Source organism: Helobdella robusta (genome assembly GCF_000326865.2).
Source record: "Helobdella robusta unplaced genomic scaffold HELROscaffold_15, whole genome shotgun sequence".
Lineage (NCBI taxonomy): Eukaryota > Metazoa > Annelida > Clitellata > Rhynchobdellida > Glossiphoniidae > Helobdella > Helobdella robusta.
In genome coordinates this window covers 2,397,549-2,419,947 of record NW_008703839.1, presented here as the reverse complement: position 1 = coordinate 2,419,947, position 22,399 = coordinate 2,397,549, and the positions used below count along the sequence as shown (strand labels likewise).

General features: G+C 32.1%; 3 protein-coding genes across 3 annotated transcripts; 1 reads left to right on the top strand and 2 right to left on the bottom strand.

Annotated features, from left to right (window-relative positions):
* Positions 1–651: 651 nt before the first annotated feature.
* HELRODRAFT_190758 (hypothetical protein) lies at positions 652–3,866 on the top strand. The gene is made up of 5 exons (XM_009015207.1): positions 652–1,211; positions 1,535–1,556; positions 2,207–2,347; positions 2,531–2,607; positions 3,161–3,866. Exons 1-5 carry the CDS (start codon positions 906–908, stop codon positions 3,443–3,445), a joined length of 831 nt encoding a protein of 276 aa, XP_009013455.1. The 5' UTR covers positions 652–905; the 3' UTR covers positions 3,446–3,866.
* A 6,934-nt stretch (positions 3,867–10,800) lies between these two features.
* Positions 10,801–14,356, bottom strand: HELRODRAFT_97993 (hypothetical protein). Its single transcript, XM_009015206.1, has 4 exons — positions 13,788–14,356; positions 11,991–12,072; positions 11,719–11,884; positions 10,801–11,181 (listed from the first exon to the last, which is right to left on the bottom strand). The coding sequence occupies exons 1-4, from the start codon at positions 14,032–14,034 to the stop codon at positions 11,032–11,034; spliced, it is 645 nt and encodes a 214-aa protein (XP_009013454.1). The 5' UTR covers positions 14,035–14,356; the 3' UTR covers positions 10,801–11,031.
* A 3,436-nt stretch (positions 14,357–17,792) lies between these two features.
* Positions 17,793–22,188, bottom strand: HELRODRAFT_190756 (hypothetical protein; the record flags this gene model as incomplete). Its single annotated transcript, XM_009015205.1, has 3 exons — positions 21,916–22,188; positions 19,527–19,838; positions 17,793–18,133 (listed from the first exon to the last, which is right to left on the bottom strand). Coding segments are annotated over exons 1-3 (837 nt in total), but the record flags the coding sequence as incomplete, so codon positions are not given.
* Positions 22,189–22,399: the final 211 nt, after the last annotated feature.

Genomic DNA, 22,399 nt, shown 5'->3' with positions numbered 1-22,399 from the left:
TAAACGAAGTTTTTTTTAGTTTTATTGACGTAAGATGTAAACATTTTAAGAAAGAGCAGCTGGCATGACCATTTCACGTGAATACATACATTCGCAAATATAAGATTACAATAAAAATTTTTGTTAGTTTGAAAGTTGTATATATATAATTTGCTTAAAGCGCGTTGTATGGTTTGAACAAAATTACAAACTCAAAAAGTATCTTTTTATTTCTTTCTCATCAAACTTTCTTTCATTCAGAACAAACGATTAAAAAATAAGAAAATTGCTTGAAATGATGATAAAAATGGCTGGTGCGTTTTTAGTGTGATTCGTTAACTTTTTGCATCTTTGCATCTTTCATCAAAATGCATTCAAAAAATTTTAATTACAACCATCTTACCGTCATAAAGAGTAATTAAAGTGCTAAGATCATAAAATGACTGCACGTCTTTCGGGACGTATGGAATGATGAGCCAACCTACATGCACACTGTTATATATATATATATATTTATATACATATATATAATATATATGTATATTATATATATATATATATATACACTATTATTTATATGGAAATACATACTTATATGATAAATAGTCTTGTACCGACATATATTTAAATATAAGTGCATCAACGCACTTTAGTTTAGAGTTCTTTCAAATCAATTTTAAAATAAATGTTAAGATAATAATAGTAGTAGTAGTAGTAGTAATAATAATAATAATAATCCACAACGCTCTACGCAAAAAACTGTCATTTTATGAGTTGTTTTCGTCAGGTAAATTAATCAGTTTTTTAATATTTTCAGATATAGCACAGATATAGCAGCAAATTTAGAGGCTGGAAGCAATTTTACGCAAATTGTTTGGGTATACAAAAAACGACGAGAAGTTTGCGCACGAACTTAATTTCGAAACATGAGCGCCGTGCTGATGACGAAAGCTTTACATCTTGTGATTTTATTTTTCCTCTCGGCGAAGGCAGATTACAACTTCATCCCGATAAATTATGTGGCGCCCTTGTCTGCAACTGAAATGATGTGCAGTGTTCACAACTCGTCAACGTCTCTGGGGAACATCAGCTGCCTGGAGTGTGCATCGGAGTGTATGGAGGTGGACTGCCATGGATTCAATTTCGTGACTGCCGGGTCGTCAACTAGTTGCCGGCTCTTTGATTTCCGAAGTGTTGCTTTTCAAATCATACCTGGATGCTTATACTACGAGGTCTGAATTTTGATAACAGCATTTAAATATTTGTTAAATATAATCTTCAAAAACAAAATTTTAATTTGTAGAATTATTGACGAAGTGATTTTATATTAATTTTATTTACTTATACATACGTAAACTATTTTTATTCATACACGTATAAACAGTTAACAGTTTACAATTAACACGTATAAATAATTAACTAAAACATGAAATGACAGTGCAATGAATTGAACATCGACAAAACTGTTTGCAAATTAATCAAAAAAAAACCAATAACTTTAATTGAATAATTTAAACATGGTTCAACTGACCATAGTTCAATTTTTCAATTTTAGAAGTCCTGTGCAAGTGCTCCTCGTTAGTATTGAAATTACTTTTTTATTTTTGATGACAACTTATTTGTATTCAATATGATCAACAATATACACAATGTACACCAAAACTTATTACAAAATTTATTTATCATAACTTTATCACGGATTAAACATTTTCTGGTTAATTCGTCGTTGAAATATTAGCCAGGAATGTATTGCCCTATAGTATTTTTTCGTAAATATTTATAGTAAGACTTTATTAGAGGCAGGAACAAACCTCTGACGCCACACACACATTAACATTTATTCCATTCATCCAAGGAACCTTCAAAAATAATGTAAATTTTTGTTTGGGTAATTACGTTTTCAGTCAACGATAAGTTTAAATACAATAGGTCAATTCCTAGATGTAAATTTTAGGATTTTCATTGTTTAAATGAATAATTCAAATAAGAGCTAACACGTTTCTTGTAGCCTACATAAAATATGAAATATATATATATATATATATATATATATATATATATATATATATATATATATACATACATATATATTAATTTTATTTACTCTTTAAAACATGTTTTCGAGTGTGACTCATATGGTGGGCTGTTTTAGTTAATCGGTCAAGCACCATTCATCAACCGAACAATTCATCTATACATGAATCTAACCATCTGAACAACATGTCAGCAACATCGAAGGTAACAGGCAGCAAAACAGTGACAGTAAATGAACCCAGCGTTCTAGAACAGTGTAAATATCTTGAGAGACTCTTCGATAGTTTAACTTCTTGGTTATTAAACTGTGCCTGCACTAATAACACTCCCTCAGGTTAGATGATATTTCAATAACTTGTTTTTCATAAAATGACATAGTTACAAAAATAAAATAAAGTAAAATGATAAAAAGTAAAATGTTAATAATATTTTTTAACGTTATAAACTACAACACATTTGATCACATCTAACAAGTGTTATATGTGAACTCGAACGAGTAATGTTGTTGTTGTTCCAGGCGATCCAGCCTGGTTCGTCATCGACGTTGGCTCCAACATACAACTGGCTTATGCTGTCCTCAAGAGCAGTCAAAGTACATACGGTGAAAAAACAAATTTTATTTAAAATAAATGGAAACATAAAAATCTTGCATAAAAAAGTTAATTAATTTTGTGTGATAAATTGAATAAGTTTACATGGCACGTAATATTAAAAATTCTATAGCCAAAGTTCAATCATTTTTTCATACTTTTTATGTCATATACAATGTACACTGGTTATCTATTGAGCAAAAAATTTGTTCTAATTAAGTTATGAAATGATTTCACTAACCACAAGCAAAGAAATTGTAAGTCAGTTGTTTTAATGTGTCAAACAAACTTATGAAAACATTTTTCATCATTCACTATCATTCTTATATAGAAATATTTTTGCAAAACTAGGGACAAAGAATCTTATTATAAACAATTTTTTGTTATCTCAAAAGAAATAGACTTTTATTTCTCTAATTCATTTACTATGTAAAAATAAGTTATTAAATCTGTAATCGTGTTTACAAAATATAAAACTAAAACTGAATCACACATAATTTGCATACAAAAAAAAGTGTTTTAACAAATTATCTCATCAGAGCACATACAGGAATTATTTACAAATGATAATGAAAACAGGATCAACGATGAGTTTCTTCAAACTCGGCATCTCCACAACCTTCGATGCCACCACTTGGAAAGCACAACCATCCATAGTCAGTTATCAGATGTGTGGTCAGTATCCTAATCAAACTGGAAGCGGTAAGAGATACATCATCATGTGCCCTCGTCCCCCAACTCCATCAATAAATGGTCAGTTTGTGGTCATTCAACAGTCATCGAGCGTATATACTCCATTCACTGTCTGTGAAGTCGAAATATATCAATACCTAAATACGTAAAACTTTTATAACCATTTGCAAGTCAATATTCTTATATTCATAGTTCTGTGATATACTCTATTACTATTGTAGGAGCACGCAAACACGAACGTCGTGATATTAAGAACATATATTATTTATAAACAGTGCTAAATTATAGAGTATATTTCATATGAGTGTATCATGACAACTTTTCATCATGCAATTGCAATTCTTTTAAGATCAATCAGTACACTTTCCAAACGATCCGACATTTTTTCTTCATTAATCGTTAATTTTTATAATAATTTGCTTTCACTTTGAGGTGTGTTTCAAATTTTAATATAAATATATTTTTCAACTTTTCTATGAAAGAAAGTGCAAATTTTGTTTATTTAAAATTTTGTTTAACGTGATTTGGCTTACAATTTTGAATCTGTGATAAATTCTGATAAAACTTGTAGTAAATTTTTATTTTGAATGTTAATTAATAAAAATATGAAATCTAAATATAAACGTAACATTGTTATAAATCATTTTTGTAACCAAACACAAACTTTTAACAAAATTAACCTGAAAAAGTATTATTACAAAAAACATCTTAATGATCGAACGAATCACTCAAAGTTTTATTTAGGCAGGCATGCATCATTCATGGTGAACCTTTTTGTTATGCATACAGTTGAACTTTACATTCATAAAACGTTCAGTCAACGAATAAAAAATTTTTCCATGTACACATGTTTCAAACGGATTTTCCTTTAGCGACTTCATTAAAGATTTTGGCAAGTTTTTTTATTAAATTATGATGGCCGCATTTTAAAATCTATACCGTTAACTATTATCGACGTTTGAGTTTGTTTGAGAATAATTTGACACTCATATAATGGTGACTGATTCGACATCACCATGGACCTGAAAAACAAGCCTGATCTATCCCTCTTTCCCACGATTGGCCCCAATTGGCCCGCTGAACTTGGTTGAATTTTTTATCAGTTACAATTATAATAATTACATCAAATGTAAATGTGCAATTTGGAAATCCTTCTTAGATTATGCGTTTTGTTTTAAAATTTGCACATTTTGCAGCAATCTTTCTATGAAAATAGACTAAACTCATAAGAAGAATGAAAACAAAATATATGTGGACCATCGTTTGGGACCGAGAGGCATACATGTACAAAGCTAATACCTTTAAGATTTAATTGAAAGAGTTAATAATATTACTATTAGGTCCTGGAAGATATGTTCAGCAAAACCAAGTGGCATGAGTCTCAAAAACGAAGTTGGAAAGGCCTCTGAAATAAATTGGCGACGTTTTTTCCGCTCACATATTATTTGAGACTGGGATTGAAGAACACTGGTGGTAGTAGAGCGGAACGTTATCTGGCCTCTTAAAATGACCCTTGTTAAGAGAGAGAAATAAAGAGAGAGACAGTGAGAGAGAGACAGACTGAGACAGAAAGAGAGAAACAGAGAGAAACAAAGAGAAACATAGATCCCAGAGAGAGAAACAGAAAGAGAGAGACTGAGAGAGAAAGAGAGAGAGATGAGGGGGAGAGAAAAACAGAAAGACCGAGAGAGAAACAGAAAGAGAGAGACAGAAAGAGAGACCGAAAGAGAGAGAGAAGGAAAAGAGAGAGAGTAGCACATAGGAACGTACCCTCGTCCTATGTATGGTCAGTTTGTGGCAATTCAACAACCATCTAGCGTATATTCTCCATTCAATGTCTGTGAAATTGAAATATATCAATACAACTAAGTTTTCTTCTCATATGTACAATATATATTTCCGTTTATGCTTGAATACACTTGTAATTTCAAAAAACACACATTTTTTATGTTGATTATTCTATTAAAAATTGAAATTCAAACTTGATCATTTTAACAATACAAATTTTAAAATCTTAATTAGTAATCTAATTTATTAATGAACAATCATACGTCGTTGAGTCTTTTTCATAAAGATATTTAAATTCTAATCTAATAATTCATTAATTCATCAAGACATTGCATATACAAATCAACAGTTTTCAACATATTATAGATTTTATAGACGTATTATAGATTAAATTCATGATATACTAAGTTACAAAAATAATCAAATCTTAATTTGAATCCATAGCCACATTGGAATTGAAGATGAAGATAACGAAAGAGTAGATCAATTAGCATCACAGGCTCACATGGATCCTCCCACGATCCTTCCAGTACCACATCACAACGACCTCATATATGAAAAATGGCAACAAGAATGAAACAAGATAACAAATTTTCCTAAAGTAGTAATGCCCGAATTAAATAAATCCCAAAATCAAAAATAGATCCATGAGCTAAGTCGAAATAACCTTAATATGATAAATAGATTAAAAATTGGTCATTCCAAAATTACCCATTCATGGATATTAAACAAAGCAAAACCTCCACTTTGTGAGAAATATTTTGCAAAACTAACAATCCAACGCATAATAATAGTGTTACAGACGTGAAGTCGAGATAAGAACTCTTAGTTAGAAATTGCTTGAAGTGCTTTTTAAATTAATTAGAAGACGTAAATAATTAAAATGGTTGTAAACTCATGTGACACGGCATGTAACTCATTTACAAGCAGTTTGATAGCTATATAAACAACGCCAAAGCAAGGTTCAGGATGACAGGACAGACACACAAGAGAAGGAGAACATGTAAGAAGAGGACGGAACAACAGATGACGTAGAAGTCGTAAATGTGATTTACGTAGTTATTTGGATTAATTTATGACTTCTATTACTGCTGGTATTTAATAAACGTTCAACTTAGTTTGCGTTTAAAGTAGTTGTGTTCATCTATCGGAGATCTTGAATCTACGGATAAACGAACTCTTGACTATCGTTAGAAGCTACAACTCGGTGTTGGAGGTAAAGCGAGTATTGAAGCTATACCATCGGTGTTGGTAGTTACGAGGTCAAAGAGGTTACAACACTGGTATTAGAAGTGGGATCTTCAGGAGGTTACACACTGAAGTAAGATGTGATAGCTGGAAACTCACTGCAGCACTAGAGAACTCAATGTAATTAGTCTGATGAGTGAAGCTTAATTATTGACGATTAGTTGTATTCCGTGATTTACCTGTCGATTAGTTATTGTGCTGTATTCTAACGATTTTAATGATTGAATAAACGAGTTATTGATCACAGCAATACACACAAGTGATTGTCAGCACTGTGTTCTTTCTGATAAAGTTCATCTATTGTAAAATCAGTCTGTTCAAGAGTCAAGAATCCAGGTAGAGAGAAAGAACCATACCCTACAAGTTCAAGGGCTTAGTTATAACGAAAGAATCTCAAACATACAATGAAAGCAGGAAAAATGCCAATTTCTAGGAGATATTCACTCAACTTTTAAAAATGCAAACATAGTAAGCCTAATACCGTACATTAAGGAAATAAACATTTTCAACAACATCTAACTGCTCCGCTTTTCAAAAGATTCACAGCAAATACCAAAGGTGTAAGATAGCCTGTCAATGCTAAAACGCCATAAAAATGCAGATTATACATTTAATGTTTTTGCACACCATTTTGAAATCACGTTAAATTAAAAAAAATCACTATTTTTCAGTTACTTTTTTGTTTTTTAATTAATTAAATTAAATGGTTATTAATATAATTATCGAGAGAAAAAATTCAAAAATGATAAAGAAAATTAGGCCTCTTACGACATAAAAGAAACTCTTTTGTCTAAATCAATAACCACTCCCCATGCGTTAACACAGATGAACTAAAAAATAGGCATGTTAGAAGCAGAAATCACGTGCTCTTCTTAGTCAGGTGACTAGGTAACAACGGTTCAGTACACTACATCTCTAAAAGGAGTACATGCGATGACGACAGACCGTTTAGCAATAAAATTTGTTTCAATGAAAAATAATTTTAAAACATTAGATTCCTAGCATGAGAATATTTTCTTTCAAAATCATTTAGAGAACGTTGATGCTGGGGGATAATATCGAAGTATCGGTATCGCGTCGACAGTATCGCCGACACCTTCTGATGTCCGTATCGCCGATACTTCTTAATATAAGTAACACGCCGATACATTTAAGAGCTGTCCTTATTCGATACCGATACTTTTCAATCAAGTTGAAAATAAAGCTTTTCATAGTTTATTCACTTTTCGATTATTATTTTGTGCCAATATAAGAAGACAGTGCGCGCACGTTGTACATTTTTCAATTGCAGCGTTAATTCACCTGTTTTTGTAATGTCGATGAACATTATTATTTGTTCCTGAAGAACTTTTTAAAATGTTTTAAATTTGTCTAAAAATGAACTGCTAAAAGTTATCGGTACGGTGGTACTATAGCTTTTGAAAATTAATATCGGCACCGGCGATAATTTTGGCTGTCTATGTTTATCGCTTTCGGTGATACTTAACAATAATGAACGAATATTTCAAATTTTTAAAATAAAGCCGAACAAAAAACAATAAAAAAATTTAATGATACACTTTGAACAATTTTATTATGAATGTTCCACACCTAGAAATTCGTCTGGTTTTAATTTATTTAATGAACAATTTATGTACAGATGTCAAATAAACTAAAATCAACCGACCACCAGAAGAACTGATCAACACTGTTCAACAAAATGAAGGTGTTGTAAAGCACAAATCGCCATCATAATCATCATCACCGCCATTCACAACATCGTCGTCATTATCGTAACCACCATCATCATCACCGTTTGCATCGTCATCACCATCTCATGAGGAAAACAGCGACAAGTTCCACAATAATAGTCATCCATCATCATTTTATTCCTATTAAGAACTGCGAGACAAAATTACTTCACAGGCGGAATAATGATTTAATGAAAATAAATAATTAATAATAACAAATAAAAATGAAGCCCATTCAGAAACATGCAAGTCCTTGCGGCTATATTTCAATTCCACTGGGTAAGTAGCAACTACATTAATTTATTTATTTTTAATTTAAAATAATGAAAACGAGGCGGTAAGAGAAGTGATACCAGAGCGAACGAATCTAAACAAAACAACACGAACGAATAATAAGTTGTGATCAACAGCAACTACTAAAAGGTTTCACAAATTTTGCCACACACTGAATGAGCACAGGCTGGCAATTGATATTGGGTGTTCAAGATGATAGCACACGTGCTGTCTATAATAAAATACTTAACAACTAAACATTTAATATACCGCCTGTTCAACTGTGTGACCAAGCCATTCAATCAAAGAAACCAAACAAAACAAGTCCAAGCCACAACAAACTTTTAATTTTACATCAACAAATTTCATTTATTTAATTAACAATTGTACCTCGTAAAATGACATGACTAATAATAATATCGTAGGCAATAAATTATACAAATGTGTAGTAAAGAAAGGCGATGACGCATTCGTAAATAAATATTTTCGACGATTACGTCACTTCAGAACAGGCGTTAACAGAAGCGAGATGGCGGTAACAATTTGAAGTGATAAAAATCAAACAAATTCGCAACAAAATAAAATAACGCAAGGAGTGAATAAAATGTAAAACATGCAGAAAAAGCTACGTCATCCGTCGAGAGCAAGTAATTTTAAATTCACCTGACCACTCATTTATAAATTCATTCGGTGTATAATACTTTGAGAATGATAACACGTGAAATTGAAAAAAAATCATGCAAATAACGACAATAATAATCTAACCGACTTCGAGCCAGCGTCAGTGTCATTAGTTACAAAAGAGTTAGACTATAAGAGCAATGATAGCCACTGAAATACAATCACATCATGCCCAATATATTAGGACAATTTATTTGAAATTATACGATGATAATAAACACAGAGCAGGACGGTACAAATCAATTAAATTGGCAATATCCTTCTAAAATAAATTCATCTTGATTAGTTCATAAATTAAGAAAAATTCAATGGCGTAAGAATTCAAGTTTTGTTTATATTACACAGGTGAAAATATTTCAACCAAATAATCATACAACTATATTATTAGTGATTAATTATATCTGTTGATATTTTATTGATATTAACAGTATTGAACGTTATCAATATTAAATAATAGTATTTTCAATACTAATTTAATTAAACATTCAAAAAATAAACGAAAAACTTAGCAAAAAATAAAGAATGAAATATTCTTGAATAAATATAAAATATTAATAAAATTCAAACAACATTAATAATATTATTAGATAAAAAAATGCGACAAGCTCATAAAAAATGATACAAGAGACATTGTCACAAATAAACAAAAAATGCTTGCCCCAGTCACAAATGCTTTCCGCACACGACACGCGCCAATCATCATTTGGTTTCTGAGACAACAACCAACGCCGGCAACACACAAACACAACTTGCACGTGACGACAGTAGTATCAGTCATTTAATTTCCAACTAACTAACTAAAGAGAGATGTCACTCTGATAGAATCGTGCTAAGTAGCTGTACTGTCAATGCGTCAAAATAATTGTGTGCATGTACTGTACGTGCCTGTACAAACATACACACGTACGTATTTCATGCAGAAACAAACGCAGGTTTAAACGCAAGAACACGAACATGTGAGAAAAATAATGAACTGACACACACACACACACACACCACACACACACACACACACACACACACACACACACATAATTGCAAAACAAGTTAAAGTTTACAAATAAATAAATAATGATCATCATCATTATCATCTGTGCTCACATTTCACATTGTACACCCGTAGTGGCAAAATGGAATAAAAAAGAGATACAAACATTCAGACAGACATGAATGAGGAATATAAGTAAGGTGTGAAGACGTTGTGATGTATGTAAAGAAGGATGGGCGAATGAAATGGTGACTGACGACGACGCATTCAACTAACTATTCAATAATGAAACATTGGAGATGGTGGAGGGAGCATGAAGTTAACTGGCGCGACAATGTACCAAGGTAAGAATATTTTGAAGATGAGCAGCTGAATGAAGAGGCTTGCTTAAAAAAAGTAATCATGATCAAAATTCAGGTAACTTGAATATACTGCATTTATTAAATAATCTATTAAGGAAAGACGAAAGTTGAGTAACAAACAGACACCAGCGTAAGTGCCGACTACTGCAACGAAAACATGTCCATCATAGAACCATACAAAGAAAAAAATTACATTAACTGACATGACGTACTTTCTATGAATGGTCATCTGGTCTATGGCGTGACGATGGTGATGATGTAATTATCGTACCAAAGACATCTTTACTGGAAATGATTATTATACTATGACTGTTAGAGATTAATGACATAAAAATTAACTTTTGCGGTGGACAATGTATGTGATAGTATCATAATAAATGAGGCAGATGATGATACCGGCAATACCGGATTTGGAAATAATAAACTAACATGCATATATTAGCATCAAATATGGGGAATTCATTAACAAGTCAACATAAAATAAAATAACATTTGAACATTACAAAAATTATCAACATAATAAATAAGTTATTGAAGTTTTTAAATCATAAATTAAAATTCAAATCCTCGTTACGGTATTATTTCAATCATCTCTCAAGGGAGTAAGCTGTTAATCATAATAATCAAGCAGTCAATCACTCAATCCAATGAATGAATAAAACGGATTAAAAAGTGGATGATGACGTGGATGATGAACTGGCGTCAACGAGCCGCTGAATGTGGGCGTGGATCTTGAGGGCGGGCCCTAGCTTGAACCCCATCCCCGTCAACACGTCTGCTCTGGTCAGCAGTAGCAAGGCTCTCCCGTCAATTTCCTGCATAACAAAATCATTTCGATTCATTTATTGCATGTAGCGCTATCACATATTTTAGGATAACTATCTATGTCAGAAAATTATGATGAAATTTGTATCTAATTTGTCTAACATACTCATTTTATTTTTAAGCAAAATTAAGATTCCAATCTTTTCAACATTGATCAATCCAAAAATTCAATTCACATACAATAGATTTATTTTTAAATGAGCTACGTTTATCATTATCACCATCATCTACCCCATCATCACATCCCTCATCAGCATCATCAGCATCCCCTTCCATCACTATAATCATCATCATTATCATAATCATCATCATGGTGTAGCCAACTCAATGTAACAAGGTGCAGAATTCATCCAGCATATATATATTTTCATTGGTTTTCATTGTATGTACATATTTTACTTGTTATAATAAGCTGTGCTGTAGGTTAATTATATTTTTTTTTCTCTTGTTAAGGGCATAGGAACGTTCAGTTCGCACCCTTGAATAATAAAATATTATTATTATTATTAAGAAAAGAAATGGGTCACCTCATTTTTAAAGGTCTCGGCCTGCTTCGGGTATCCAGCCTTGATGAAGTAGTTGTAGACATCCTCTACCAGCCAGTTTGATGCATCTGGAGCCTGGTTCCCAACGGAGAACAAAATTTTTGGAAAGACTGGAATATCGATTGATGAACTTCTGCACTGCTGATGGCTGGAGTGAATGAGGGTAATATAATATTAACACGTGATCAGAATATTATGCAATAAAATTTTTATAAATGAATCATTATGAGTTGCACAAACAAAAAATGACTAACAATCTCCTGCTGCTTGCTTCGTCCTCCCCATCTCCGACTCGCGATGGAGAACTCGATGGGGTTGGAAGGAGAACTGTGTCACCTGCCGGGTAAATGTGATTGGTCAATAAATGCTCAACATATAGCAAAAATTGACGGAAACAACACAATAGAAATAAATATATACTTATTGTTTTGCAACAAGCTTCTAACAAATCAGATTTATTTCTCCTCTAAAAGTTTGAAATGACCACCACCATTTGTTTGTATCAGTCAAATCAAATCAAATGTTTCCTCAGCCTTCAAAACGAATTATTCAACTTTCAGATATTTATAAACAGCTCACGTTTCAAATCTTTAAAAAAAATCCAGACTATAACTCTCTATCCATCATCTTATAACTTCCAGGTACATGTCAGCAAGTCTCTACAGCAGTAGGTCGACTATCATCTGATCTGTGGAACTAAACTCCACTGTTACCAAATTTTAAAAAAATCAGACAGAACAAAAAAGTTGAAACTAATGAGGTGATCCCACAAAGTCCAACGATATTGATATTATTGTTAGCGAAATTAAAAAACCATACAAAAAAAGTAAAAATATTTCATTTATTATTTTAAAGAACATGAGTAGCATCTGTGATAAGGTACTACTAATGGTAAGCAAGTATTCTTAAAAGAACAATAAATAAAATACCGAGTGATTCACCAGATTGAAAGTCAAGTCATTCCTTGAAATATATTCAATTAACCTAACTTGGGGAATATAATTTTTGCATACACACATCGCAGACTTATGTTCAGTTTTTCATTCAGTCTTGTATTTCGTTAAATGAATTATTATTATTTTATTTATCATTTTACGAGTCAAAACGCGAGTTGGTCATTATAAGAAACAAACTCGAGAAATCAATGAAACCAGATGGAACAATTTTTTGTAAAACCTCAATTTGTATTCACATCGCATCCATTCACATTATATAACATTAGAAAGAATAATTGAGAAAAAAATTTTTAAAAATGTGCTTTGTTACACAGTCAACAGCTTAGCTAGCAACAGGATGGATTGATAAAATTTGTTTAAAACTGTGCAGTTTGACTGCAGTTCGTCAGTAGTTTGCAGATGCATGCACACACCTACTGCTCTGTTCAGGCCAAACTTTAGAAAAATCAGAACTCGCCTAGGCCGGAGCTTATAGCCCGCGCCAACCACCTGTATGAACATGAACCGGATCAAGTGTAGGTGGCCTCAAGATGTAGTAAGATGTAAATTAATTTCATGTCCAGTACAGATTCAATCAATCAATCAATCAATCAATCAATCAATCAATCAATCAATCAATCAATCAATCAATCAATCAATCATATTTATATAGCGCAGTTTCTAAAATTCAACTGCACTCAAACAAGCTTGGAAAATAAAATTGGTTAGAATAATTACCGTGGTACATCATGCGAGTATGATGCAGTGCTTGCGCCTAATGTGTATGTATGTTGTGTGGTATTGAAGGTTCAGTCTTTGTGGCATGAAAAGTTTAAAGCATTCATAAGGATGCAAACTCGACATATAATAATAATCATTATAATGTAACAAACTGCCAACTAGAAATCAATCTTGATTATATTTTATAAAATAGAAACAAACAAAGAAACAGATAAAATAAAACAGACAAATAAACAAACCAACAAACGGACAGATAGACAGACAGACAGACAGACATATAAACAAATCAACAAATAGACAGACAGACAAACAAACAAACCAACAAACAGACAGACAGATAGACAGACAAACAAACAAAAAAATGCTGATGCAAACCTGATTCATCCACTGCATTCTCTTTTTTAACTATGACAGTGCCATCATCATTATCAGGATAAAAATTATCACCATCATTATCATTATCAACATTAATGATGACGCTGTTATTATTAATTGTATTATTACTTTCATTATTGTTAATATTACTTTTATCAGCATATCCATCTGTGTTATTGTTGTTGTTGTCTCTTCTGATTGAAACACTACTGTCTTTGCTGCTAACATTATGGCTAAAACTCGTCATAATATTATTAGTGTTGTTGTTATTATTGTTAATGTTATTATTTTTATTATTACTGTTGTTGTTATTGTGATTGTTAATGTAGATGTTGTTATCAGTAGCAGGGTCTAGGTCTTCCTCCAGAATAGCATTATCATCAATTACATTATTGTGATCGTTAACTATTTTGTTCTTCTCAGTGATGATAGTTTTGTTGTTGTTTGTTGTCGCTAGAATTTTACTACTACTTTGATTATTGTTAGCATTGATAACACAGCTACCGTTGTATGAATTGCTGTGGATATCTCTATTAATATGTTTGACTGCTGCAGCTGAAATAATTTGTTGTTTGTTGTTGATGATGCTAACACTGTTGATGCTAGTGCCGCTGTTGCAGCTACTGCTGTTGCTGCTACTGATGGTGGCAGCTGCTGTCACTGCTGCTGTTGCAGTTGTTGTTTTCGGGCTGACAATGTAGCTTTTGTTGACAGTTTTATTGTTGTTGTTAATGTTTTTTCTGTTGTTGTTTTTATTTTCGTTGTTGTTGTTGTTTTCATTTTCACATAATGAGCACATCCAATCAACTGTTGTTTTTGATGGTTCACATTAGATTTTACTTATATATATATATATATATATATATATATATATAAAGACATACAGATCTATTAAAAAGTAGAAAATTGTAACAAAGTAGAGATTAAAATATTCATAAAGATTAGGACAGCCATCAAAATAAATAAATTTCATAAAAATGTTCAAGGCTAGTTTAAAAATAATTTTTTATTTTCAAATAAATAAATAGCTCAGAAATTCATTGAAAAATCTAACAATATATGGAGCGTATATGGTCAAAATTAAAACGAATATTTAAAATGTGCAAAAAAAAAGATAGGTGGGTAGGTAGATAGATGGACAATTAGATAAGAAAGTAGGCATAAAAATCTGGGTGGCCAGATCTGAAAAAATTCTTTTAAATTTTACTTCGGTTAGTTCTGGTTGAAATAAATTAGAGTTTGTATATCTATGGGTGTTTATTACATAATCGTTGTTGATATTTTGATTCACTTTTTCCCCGATCGACATTTTTTTTTCGTTCTTCAGGTTGATTTTAGATCCGTAAAATGGTGGATCCTCAATCCGAATCCCTGTATTTGAATCCAAATCCGGGTTCAAAACAGTCGCATTCCTAGTAAGAAGTAGGTAGGTAGATAGGCAGGCATGCAGGCAGATAGGCAAATAGGTAGGTATATAAAAAGATGCACGTTACTAACCAGCAGATAGATTGTCGAGCTTGACGGAGACGGGTGGATCGTGACACTGCATGTGAACACCTCGGTCGCACGAATCACAGATCAGCATCCTCGCCTGTTGTCGTCACCGTCATCATCATTATCATCATAACATTTGACATTTAAAATCATCATAACATTCAATCGTCAATAGCGTTTCTAATCAAGTCATCGTTAGCATTCACTTATAGTCATCATTAACGTTTATAGCTAACATTTATATCATCATCATTTATACCAAATATCATCCTAATCATTTACAATCATCTCCATCGTGCATCAATATTTGTCAAAAAGTTGAGATTTCCTTGTCATCAAATTTTAATCAACTGAAAAATAAACAATTCAATCATGAAATAAAAATTTTATTAACTTTAAATAAATGCTCTAGTGAAAAATGACAGATCCAAAGTAATTGCAGATTAGTTTCAGAACAAAAGTTTCAATTAATTAATCATTATCATCATGATTAAAAGCCAGTAGTAAAAGCTCATTTAATTTAAAAAATTCAATTATTTGTTTATTAGTAGCTGTCAACAATTCTTCTCTTCATACCATTTTACTCATCATCATCGACATGTTAAATCATCATCATTTCTTACTCACCATTATCCATAAACGTCGCCCTTACTATATACAATTAATCTTCAATATTATATTTGTCATTCACGTTTGGCATCATTTCTTTTAACCATCATCCTGATCACTGCTAACATCATGACTGTATTAATCGCTTTCATCATTATAGACGCCATCGTCATCATCATCGTCGTCGTCATCATCATCATTGTAATCATCAGCATAATAAAAAGTGAGAGTGAGTGAGTAAATGAGCGAGTGAGCGAGCGAGCGAGCGAGCGAGTGAGTGAGTGAGTGAGTGAGTGAGTGAGTGAGTGAGTGAGTGAGTGAGTGAGTGAGTGAGTGAGTGAGTGAGTGAGTGAGTGAGTAACCTCTTCAGTATCGCCACACACATAGCAGGTCTTACACGTGGCACACTCCCATGGAAACTGCAAGGCTCTCTTGGCAAGCTTTTTTGAATAGGACAAGCAGGAAGGATGGTCTAGTGCAATAAATTGATTATATTAATGATAGCGGTAATGTTTGTTATTATTATTATTATAATTATTATTATTAAAATCTATTTTATGATGTTATTAACGATCAACTGCAAATTAAAATTGTTCAGCTATTCAAACATTTAAGAAGTACACTCTGTACATGAGCCTTGGAGTGAGGCCAATTGTTACTTGAACATGGCAAAGACATCCTAAACAAGTCACATCGACAGCCATAGCTTTTCACCAAAACAACCAACATATTTTTTATTCAAGCTTAGACATTATTTTCCCTTAAAGCAAGGTTTCTTGATTTTTTTGGTGCTGGTCTCTTACTAAATAAACAAAACCCAGCCTCTGAAAGCCCAAATTAAATTGATGACCATCTTTTGTTTATTGGATTATTTTCTATAATTTTAACTTTTTGTGATTAAAACTAACCTTGCACTTGTCGCATCCACAGTTCTACAGTTTTCAATAAAATGAGTTTTTATTAGTAAAAAATTTCTAAATAAAATGGTTGACTTGCCCGCCCCAAAAGAAGCTGGCCTCACAGGTTGGGAACCCTACTTTAAAGAGAATTTTTAACCAGTCCCTATTTTTCACATAAACTATTTCATCCTATTATACAATGCCCTCCAACATATCCACAAATAATTCATTTTTAAGAAAAAATTTTGGTCATTCTATAAGAATTATAAACAGTCTATTGTACTAGTGAGAAACAACAGAATGTAAAACAATGTAAAACAAACTCACAGCTGACTTGACACATTTTGCATGTGAGCATTACTTCTTCTTCGCCTTGCAGGTTGCAGTCAGCCATCAGCTCACACGTTTGACAGATCTTGCCTAGCAACTTGCTGCTGCGAGCGCCGGTGTTGTTTTTGTCACTGCTGTTGCTGCCAGGTGACGCTGAGGACATCAGCAACTTCACATCATCCACCCTTTCTAATTTGAACTTCTTTACAAGACTCGGCTCGCATTCAAAATCGGGATCGTGATGGTAGTGCTTATGGCATGATTTAGACTTTCTCTGTAATTGAAAATAAATTTTGAACTGTCACTCATGATAGTGAAAGATATATGAAGCAATCATCAATCCTCTAGAAATAAAACATTTCACATTTCAAAGTGTCTTTCAATTCATAATAATTTCATTCCTGTCATTCAGCAAGTATTGAAATATAATTTTGAAATAACCTTCTCTTTCTTTGCTTTTTTCTTGCTGAGACTCTCGGCGTTATCAATGCTCTGTGCATCGTCAGCTTTGTTACACGAGCTACCTTTTTGGCCGTCTTTACTGATGATGACATTGATGATGGTGCTTGCATGATGTTCTGTCTTGTTCTCACTCTCGCTGCCTTCATCAATTTTCAAATCACCACTGCCCTCATCATCATCATCTTCGACATCATTAAATTGATCTTTATCAATGAAACAACTGTTTCCAACGCCGCTGATATTTCTTCCTTCAGGTTCAACAATTATGCTCTCCCAATTCGTGGCCCCATTCTCGTCGTCGTCGTCATCACCGTTTGTGTTGCTGTCCTTTAGTGTTGTGTTCCAATTTTTGAGGATGTAGTTGTTGTTTGGCAGGAGAATGAGTCGTCCACTTTCAACTTCCAGATTGATCGCCATCTCAATCTCTTTCACATCGTTCACTTGACAAGGCCACTTCCTCAGGAACCAGCTTTGTATTTGATTGAAGCTCACACCTTCCTCCAGTTGCTTACCAACTTGACTTGTCTTTGCAAGGTTGTACTCATTTTTCTGCTGTGAAGAAATCAGCTCAATTGAATCAATGTAATAATTATTTATATTCAGTTAGTTAACTCCTAATACAGCTGCAGGATAAAAAAAATACTCTTATTACCGCCATGTTTAAAAAGCACTCAGACGGAATATAAAAAAATATAGAATGAAGAGAGGGCTAAAAAACAAATGCTAGTTCAGCTTTTTCTCCTAGAGAAACAATCAATCAATCTTCGTTTAGCATCCAGAGACCCAATTCCCCGAGGTAGAACGTTGTTTTCTTTACCATCAATTTTTTGCGCCAAATTAGACGACACCATTTTTGTCAAAGAACCGCTAGCCCAAGAAGTACTGGATATTAAAAGGATTAATTCATGTTTCAAGTCGATTTTTGTTGAGATTGTTTCTCTAGGGGAAACAATCTCAACAAAAATATTTCAGACCTGTTTCGAATTACTTTCTAGTTTTGCAATATTTTTGAAGCTTTTTATAAGCAGTCAAAACAATAAAAAAGTTGAAATAGTCAATAAAAATAAAAATTTATATAACCGAAATCCAATAGTACAAAATGTGATTAAATGAAAAATTCACTCAGGGCATAAGATGTGTCTGGCTCCTTTCAACTATTTAACAAAACAATGAGCATTTGTTTTCAATTCTAAAGGAACTGGAGAACCTACACAATAATAATATTGACAATTTTTGTTTAGGATGTAAAAAATCAGCTTGTATTTTATGCCCAATGCCGATCTTTAATTTTTAATTTTTCAGAAAGTCAACTCATAGTATAGAGTAATACTTATTGATAATCTTACTGCTACAGGAAGGTAAACTACGAGTCATGAATAAAAAGAGGTCTAACCTTTTGCTTCAAATTACTCCAACACAGACATACATTAGTAACACAACTAAAAAATATTTATTAGTTATTGTTACTGAAATGAATTTTTCATTTTACAATTCCTATGTTAATGCTACTTGAAAGGTTTGGAAAATTAAGTTGTGTATAAATGTTGCTAATGGTATGATATTTCAACCACTTTGGAAGTTAATATTTCATACATTGATCAAATCACCTCATTACCTGGCAAGGCAATTTCAATATGCAAAGCTATTTTGGTTACTTTAATTAAGCATAAAGTTGAAGCTAACAGAATATATACAGTAAGATGTGTGTGAAAACAACTCATGATGGAATGAAGAGTGATAATGAAAACCTAATAAGTAGCGAATAAATGATTAATAAAAATTGCTTCAATGGTCTCAAGTCTATTTTAATTCAATAAACTTTTATTCAAATGCATTACATTATAATTTGTGCTTCACAACTCTACAACTTTACAATCCATCATTAATTTAAAAATGAACTAAAATAATAAGAAAAAACGTAAACAATTTGTGACATTGATCTAACCTTAGGTGGTCTGCCTCTCGACCTCGGCTTCACAATGACGACGGCCTGCTTCTTGTTTAATAATTTCCAGAGACTCCGAACGGCCTTCAGGACTTTTCTGCGAGTGGTACGTTTTATCCTCTTTTCCCCCTCCTCATTGTGATCCGCAGCCTCATTGGCCACTGCACCATCATTGTTAGCAGGCAGTTCCTCATCACTGACTCCTGCTTCCAGTACATCTTCCACATCGTTCATCGTTGAGCCAACCGAATTTAAATATTTATTCAAATTGGTTTTAAGAACTCTATAGCTAATCTCTCCCTTGTGTTTTACCTGAAAAACAAAAACCATTTATATAATATGATATAATACAATAATAATGTCATTTATAAAGCACCATGGCAAGCAACTGAAGCACAATATTATTATTATAACAACAAACACTCAGTGCATACACATAAATCAACACATAATACGCTTTTGCATGTGATTGGTGGGGATCTATATGCATTTAAACCAGGTCCCTAGATCAACAATGTCAAGCACCTTAGCCATTACACCATTGCACAGCTCAATATATATATATACATATAAAATAAGTTGACCAGATGTCCATGTTTTTCTAGGACAGTCCCACAAATTGTCCAAGCTGCTGGAAAAAGTTCTCCAAACTAAAAAAATGTCTGGATTTTATAAAAATGCTTCAATTTTGAAGAAACTATGAGAATTAAAATTAATATAAGAGAAAATTTGTGAAAGATTATTAGTAGACGAAAAATGTAAAAGGACTTCAAAGAGTATCAAATATATAAATAAATAAATTTTATTTTTTAAACAATATTTCAAGTAAATATCGATTTACAGTCAACATTTTGTATTATAAGTAGTAATTATATTTGCGTGATTTAGCTACTCCATGTGTACTTTAAAAAAATTAGCTAGTACTTGACCTGGTTTTTGAGTTTCAATTTCTAATCAGGCTAATACAAAAACGTATTTATAAATCCATACATAATAACCATAGAAAGGTAGTCAAGAAAGAAAAACTTGGCAAAACCAAATCAATCCTGGGTTTTTTCAGGTATATTCATTTGTATTTATGAGTTTAGAGACATATAAGCTCCTCCCACAATAGAAATAATGGTTGAAGTAATTACTGATAGCCAAGTCATAAATGAAGCCGTATTCTCAAAATACAATTTTAAAATTCAAAAATGACAAAATTTAAATTACATCAGTTTAATTTTAACATGACACATAGTGTAAATGTTACTTCTGTGTCAATAATTAATAATTTCAGCAAGTATTTGTTGAGCATTGAATTAGGCATAAGAATTTAGCAATGGCACTTTACATAACCTGAACTAAGCATAAATAAAATATAGATCAGACAGAATTAAAAATAGATTATATTAATGCCTAATGCACCTAGGTGAAAGTTCACAGTACTATATTTCAATCTGTAAATGTAATTCAATGTATTATTAATTAAAAATTCAAACAATTACAAAAACAAAAATTACTCAACAGGGCATGTGACGTTAATTTACCATGATTTTCTCATTTTTAAAAACTACTTCAAATGAATACACAAGTAACAAATTTTAAAATATTTAAATATGTTACTACCATTTGCATTCTACAAAGTATCAACCAACATTAGTTTAACTATTAGTTGTATCATTGTAGGAGCTTGCTTATGTGTCTCTTTAATTAAACGATGATAACTAAAAATGAATATTGCTGGAAGAACCAAGGACTGATCTCCAGTTTTGCTAAAGACATTGCTGACCTGATGCTGGCTGTCTTGCCCTTGTGTTAAGCAAGGCTAGACGCTAAGCTAGTGGGTTGAAGTAAATAGAAATTCTTAAATCAATGTATAGATAGATTTTTTATCTATATGACATGTCTTCCATGAGACCAATATCATTTAATATCTTACTTGTTACTTTTATTACCGCTTGTAAAAAACTAGTGAATCTTAAACTATTTCAGAAAAATAAAAAGTATAGTAAATTTTATGTTTATAATTTAGTATTAATTGTGAGCTGGTTAGTGTCAGGGTTATAATTTAGTATTAATTGTGAGCCGGTTAGTGTCAGGGTTAGGTTTAGAACATTTGTTAGACTCTTAAGTTTAGAGTTTAGTTAGATAAATGTATTATATGTAATTAGAACCTCTTCTTTGCAAATTAAATGAGATGAGCTAATCAGAAAGATGCCCACTCAGACTAAGCTAAGCTAAGTCTGTTTCAAAAATAAAATCAGAATGTGGTTGTGTTAAAACTTAAAACTGTTGAAAGGTAAACCCAACAGAAAGCTGATGGAGATGGAATGAACTTATTATAAAAATCGAAAAGAAAATCTTTAACAACTGCACATGGATATTTGCAACACATATGAAAACTTACTTCTTTTATAAGCCTTCGGCTAGCCAAGTTTTTCAGGAGATGTTTGGTCCGTTCAGCTCTCAATCCAATTTTCTTTTCTGCTGTTTCAATAATCCTGTGAATGTTTGATTGGGATTTTTTATTAATGGGAACAGAAGCGATTGTTTTTAGCAAGGACAAAGTGAAATCTTGATTGTTTTTAGACATTTAACAGCGATGTACAACGAGAGAGTTCGACAAAAGATAAAAAGTCAAATTTTGTGGAATCATTCCAATAAAATCGAGAACATCCATTAGTACAACAGACTGTTAGTATAAATGTCAACAAAAGACTTTTGAACAAAGATCATGCGAACAAGAACTCATTAAAATATAAATATTTACAATAAAAAAATGTACCTTATAATTCACTTATTAATAAAAAGTCATATATCCAATGTTAACTAAAACAAGTTGTAAGCTGTCTTGAATAGAAAATAGATATAGTTGTTTTAATACGAAATGT

What these genes read in the sequence shown, in the direction of transcription:
- HELRODRAFT_190758 (XM_009015207.1), top strand. Translation starts at nt 906, where the DNA reads ATGAGCGCCGTGCTGATGACGAAAGCTTTACATCTTGTGATTTTATTT. An exon ending in GTCCTGTGCAAGTGCTCCTC is followed by an intron (nt 1,557 to 2,206) that starts GTTAGTATTGAA and finishes ACAACATGTCAG; the next exon opens with CAACATCGAAGGTAACAGGC. An exon ending in TCCTCAAGAGCAGTCAAAGT is followed by an intron (nt 2,608 to 3,160) that starts ACATACGGTGAA and finishes TACAGGAATTAT; the next exon opens with TTACAAATGATAATGAAAAC.
- HELRODRAFT_97993 (XM_009015206.1), bottom strand. Translation starts at nt 14,034, where the DNA reads ATGACGAGTTTTAGCCATAATGTTAGCAGCAAAGACAGTAGTGTTTCA. An exon ending in GAAGCAAGCAGCAGGAGATT is followed by an intron (nt 11,885 to 11,990) that starts GTTAGTCATTTT and finishes CATTCACTCCAG; the next exon opens with CCATCAGCAGTGCAGAAGTT. An exon ending in CCGAGACCTTTAAAAATGAG is followed by an intron (nt 11,182 to 11,718) that starts GTGACCCATTTC and finishes TTTGTTATGCAG; the next exon opens with GAAATTGACGGGAGAGCCTT.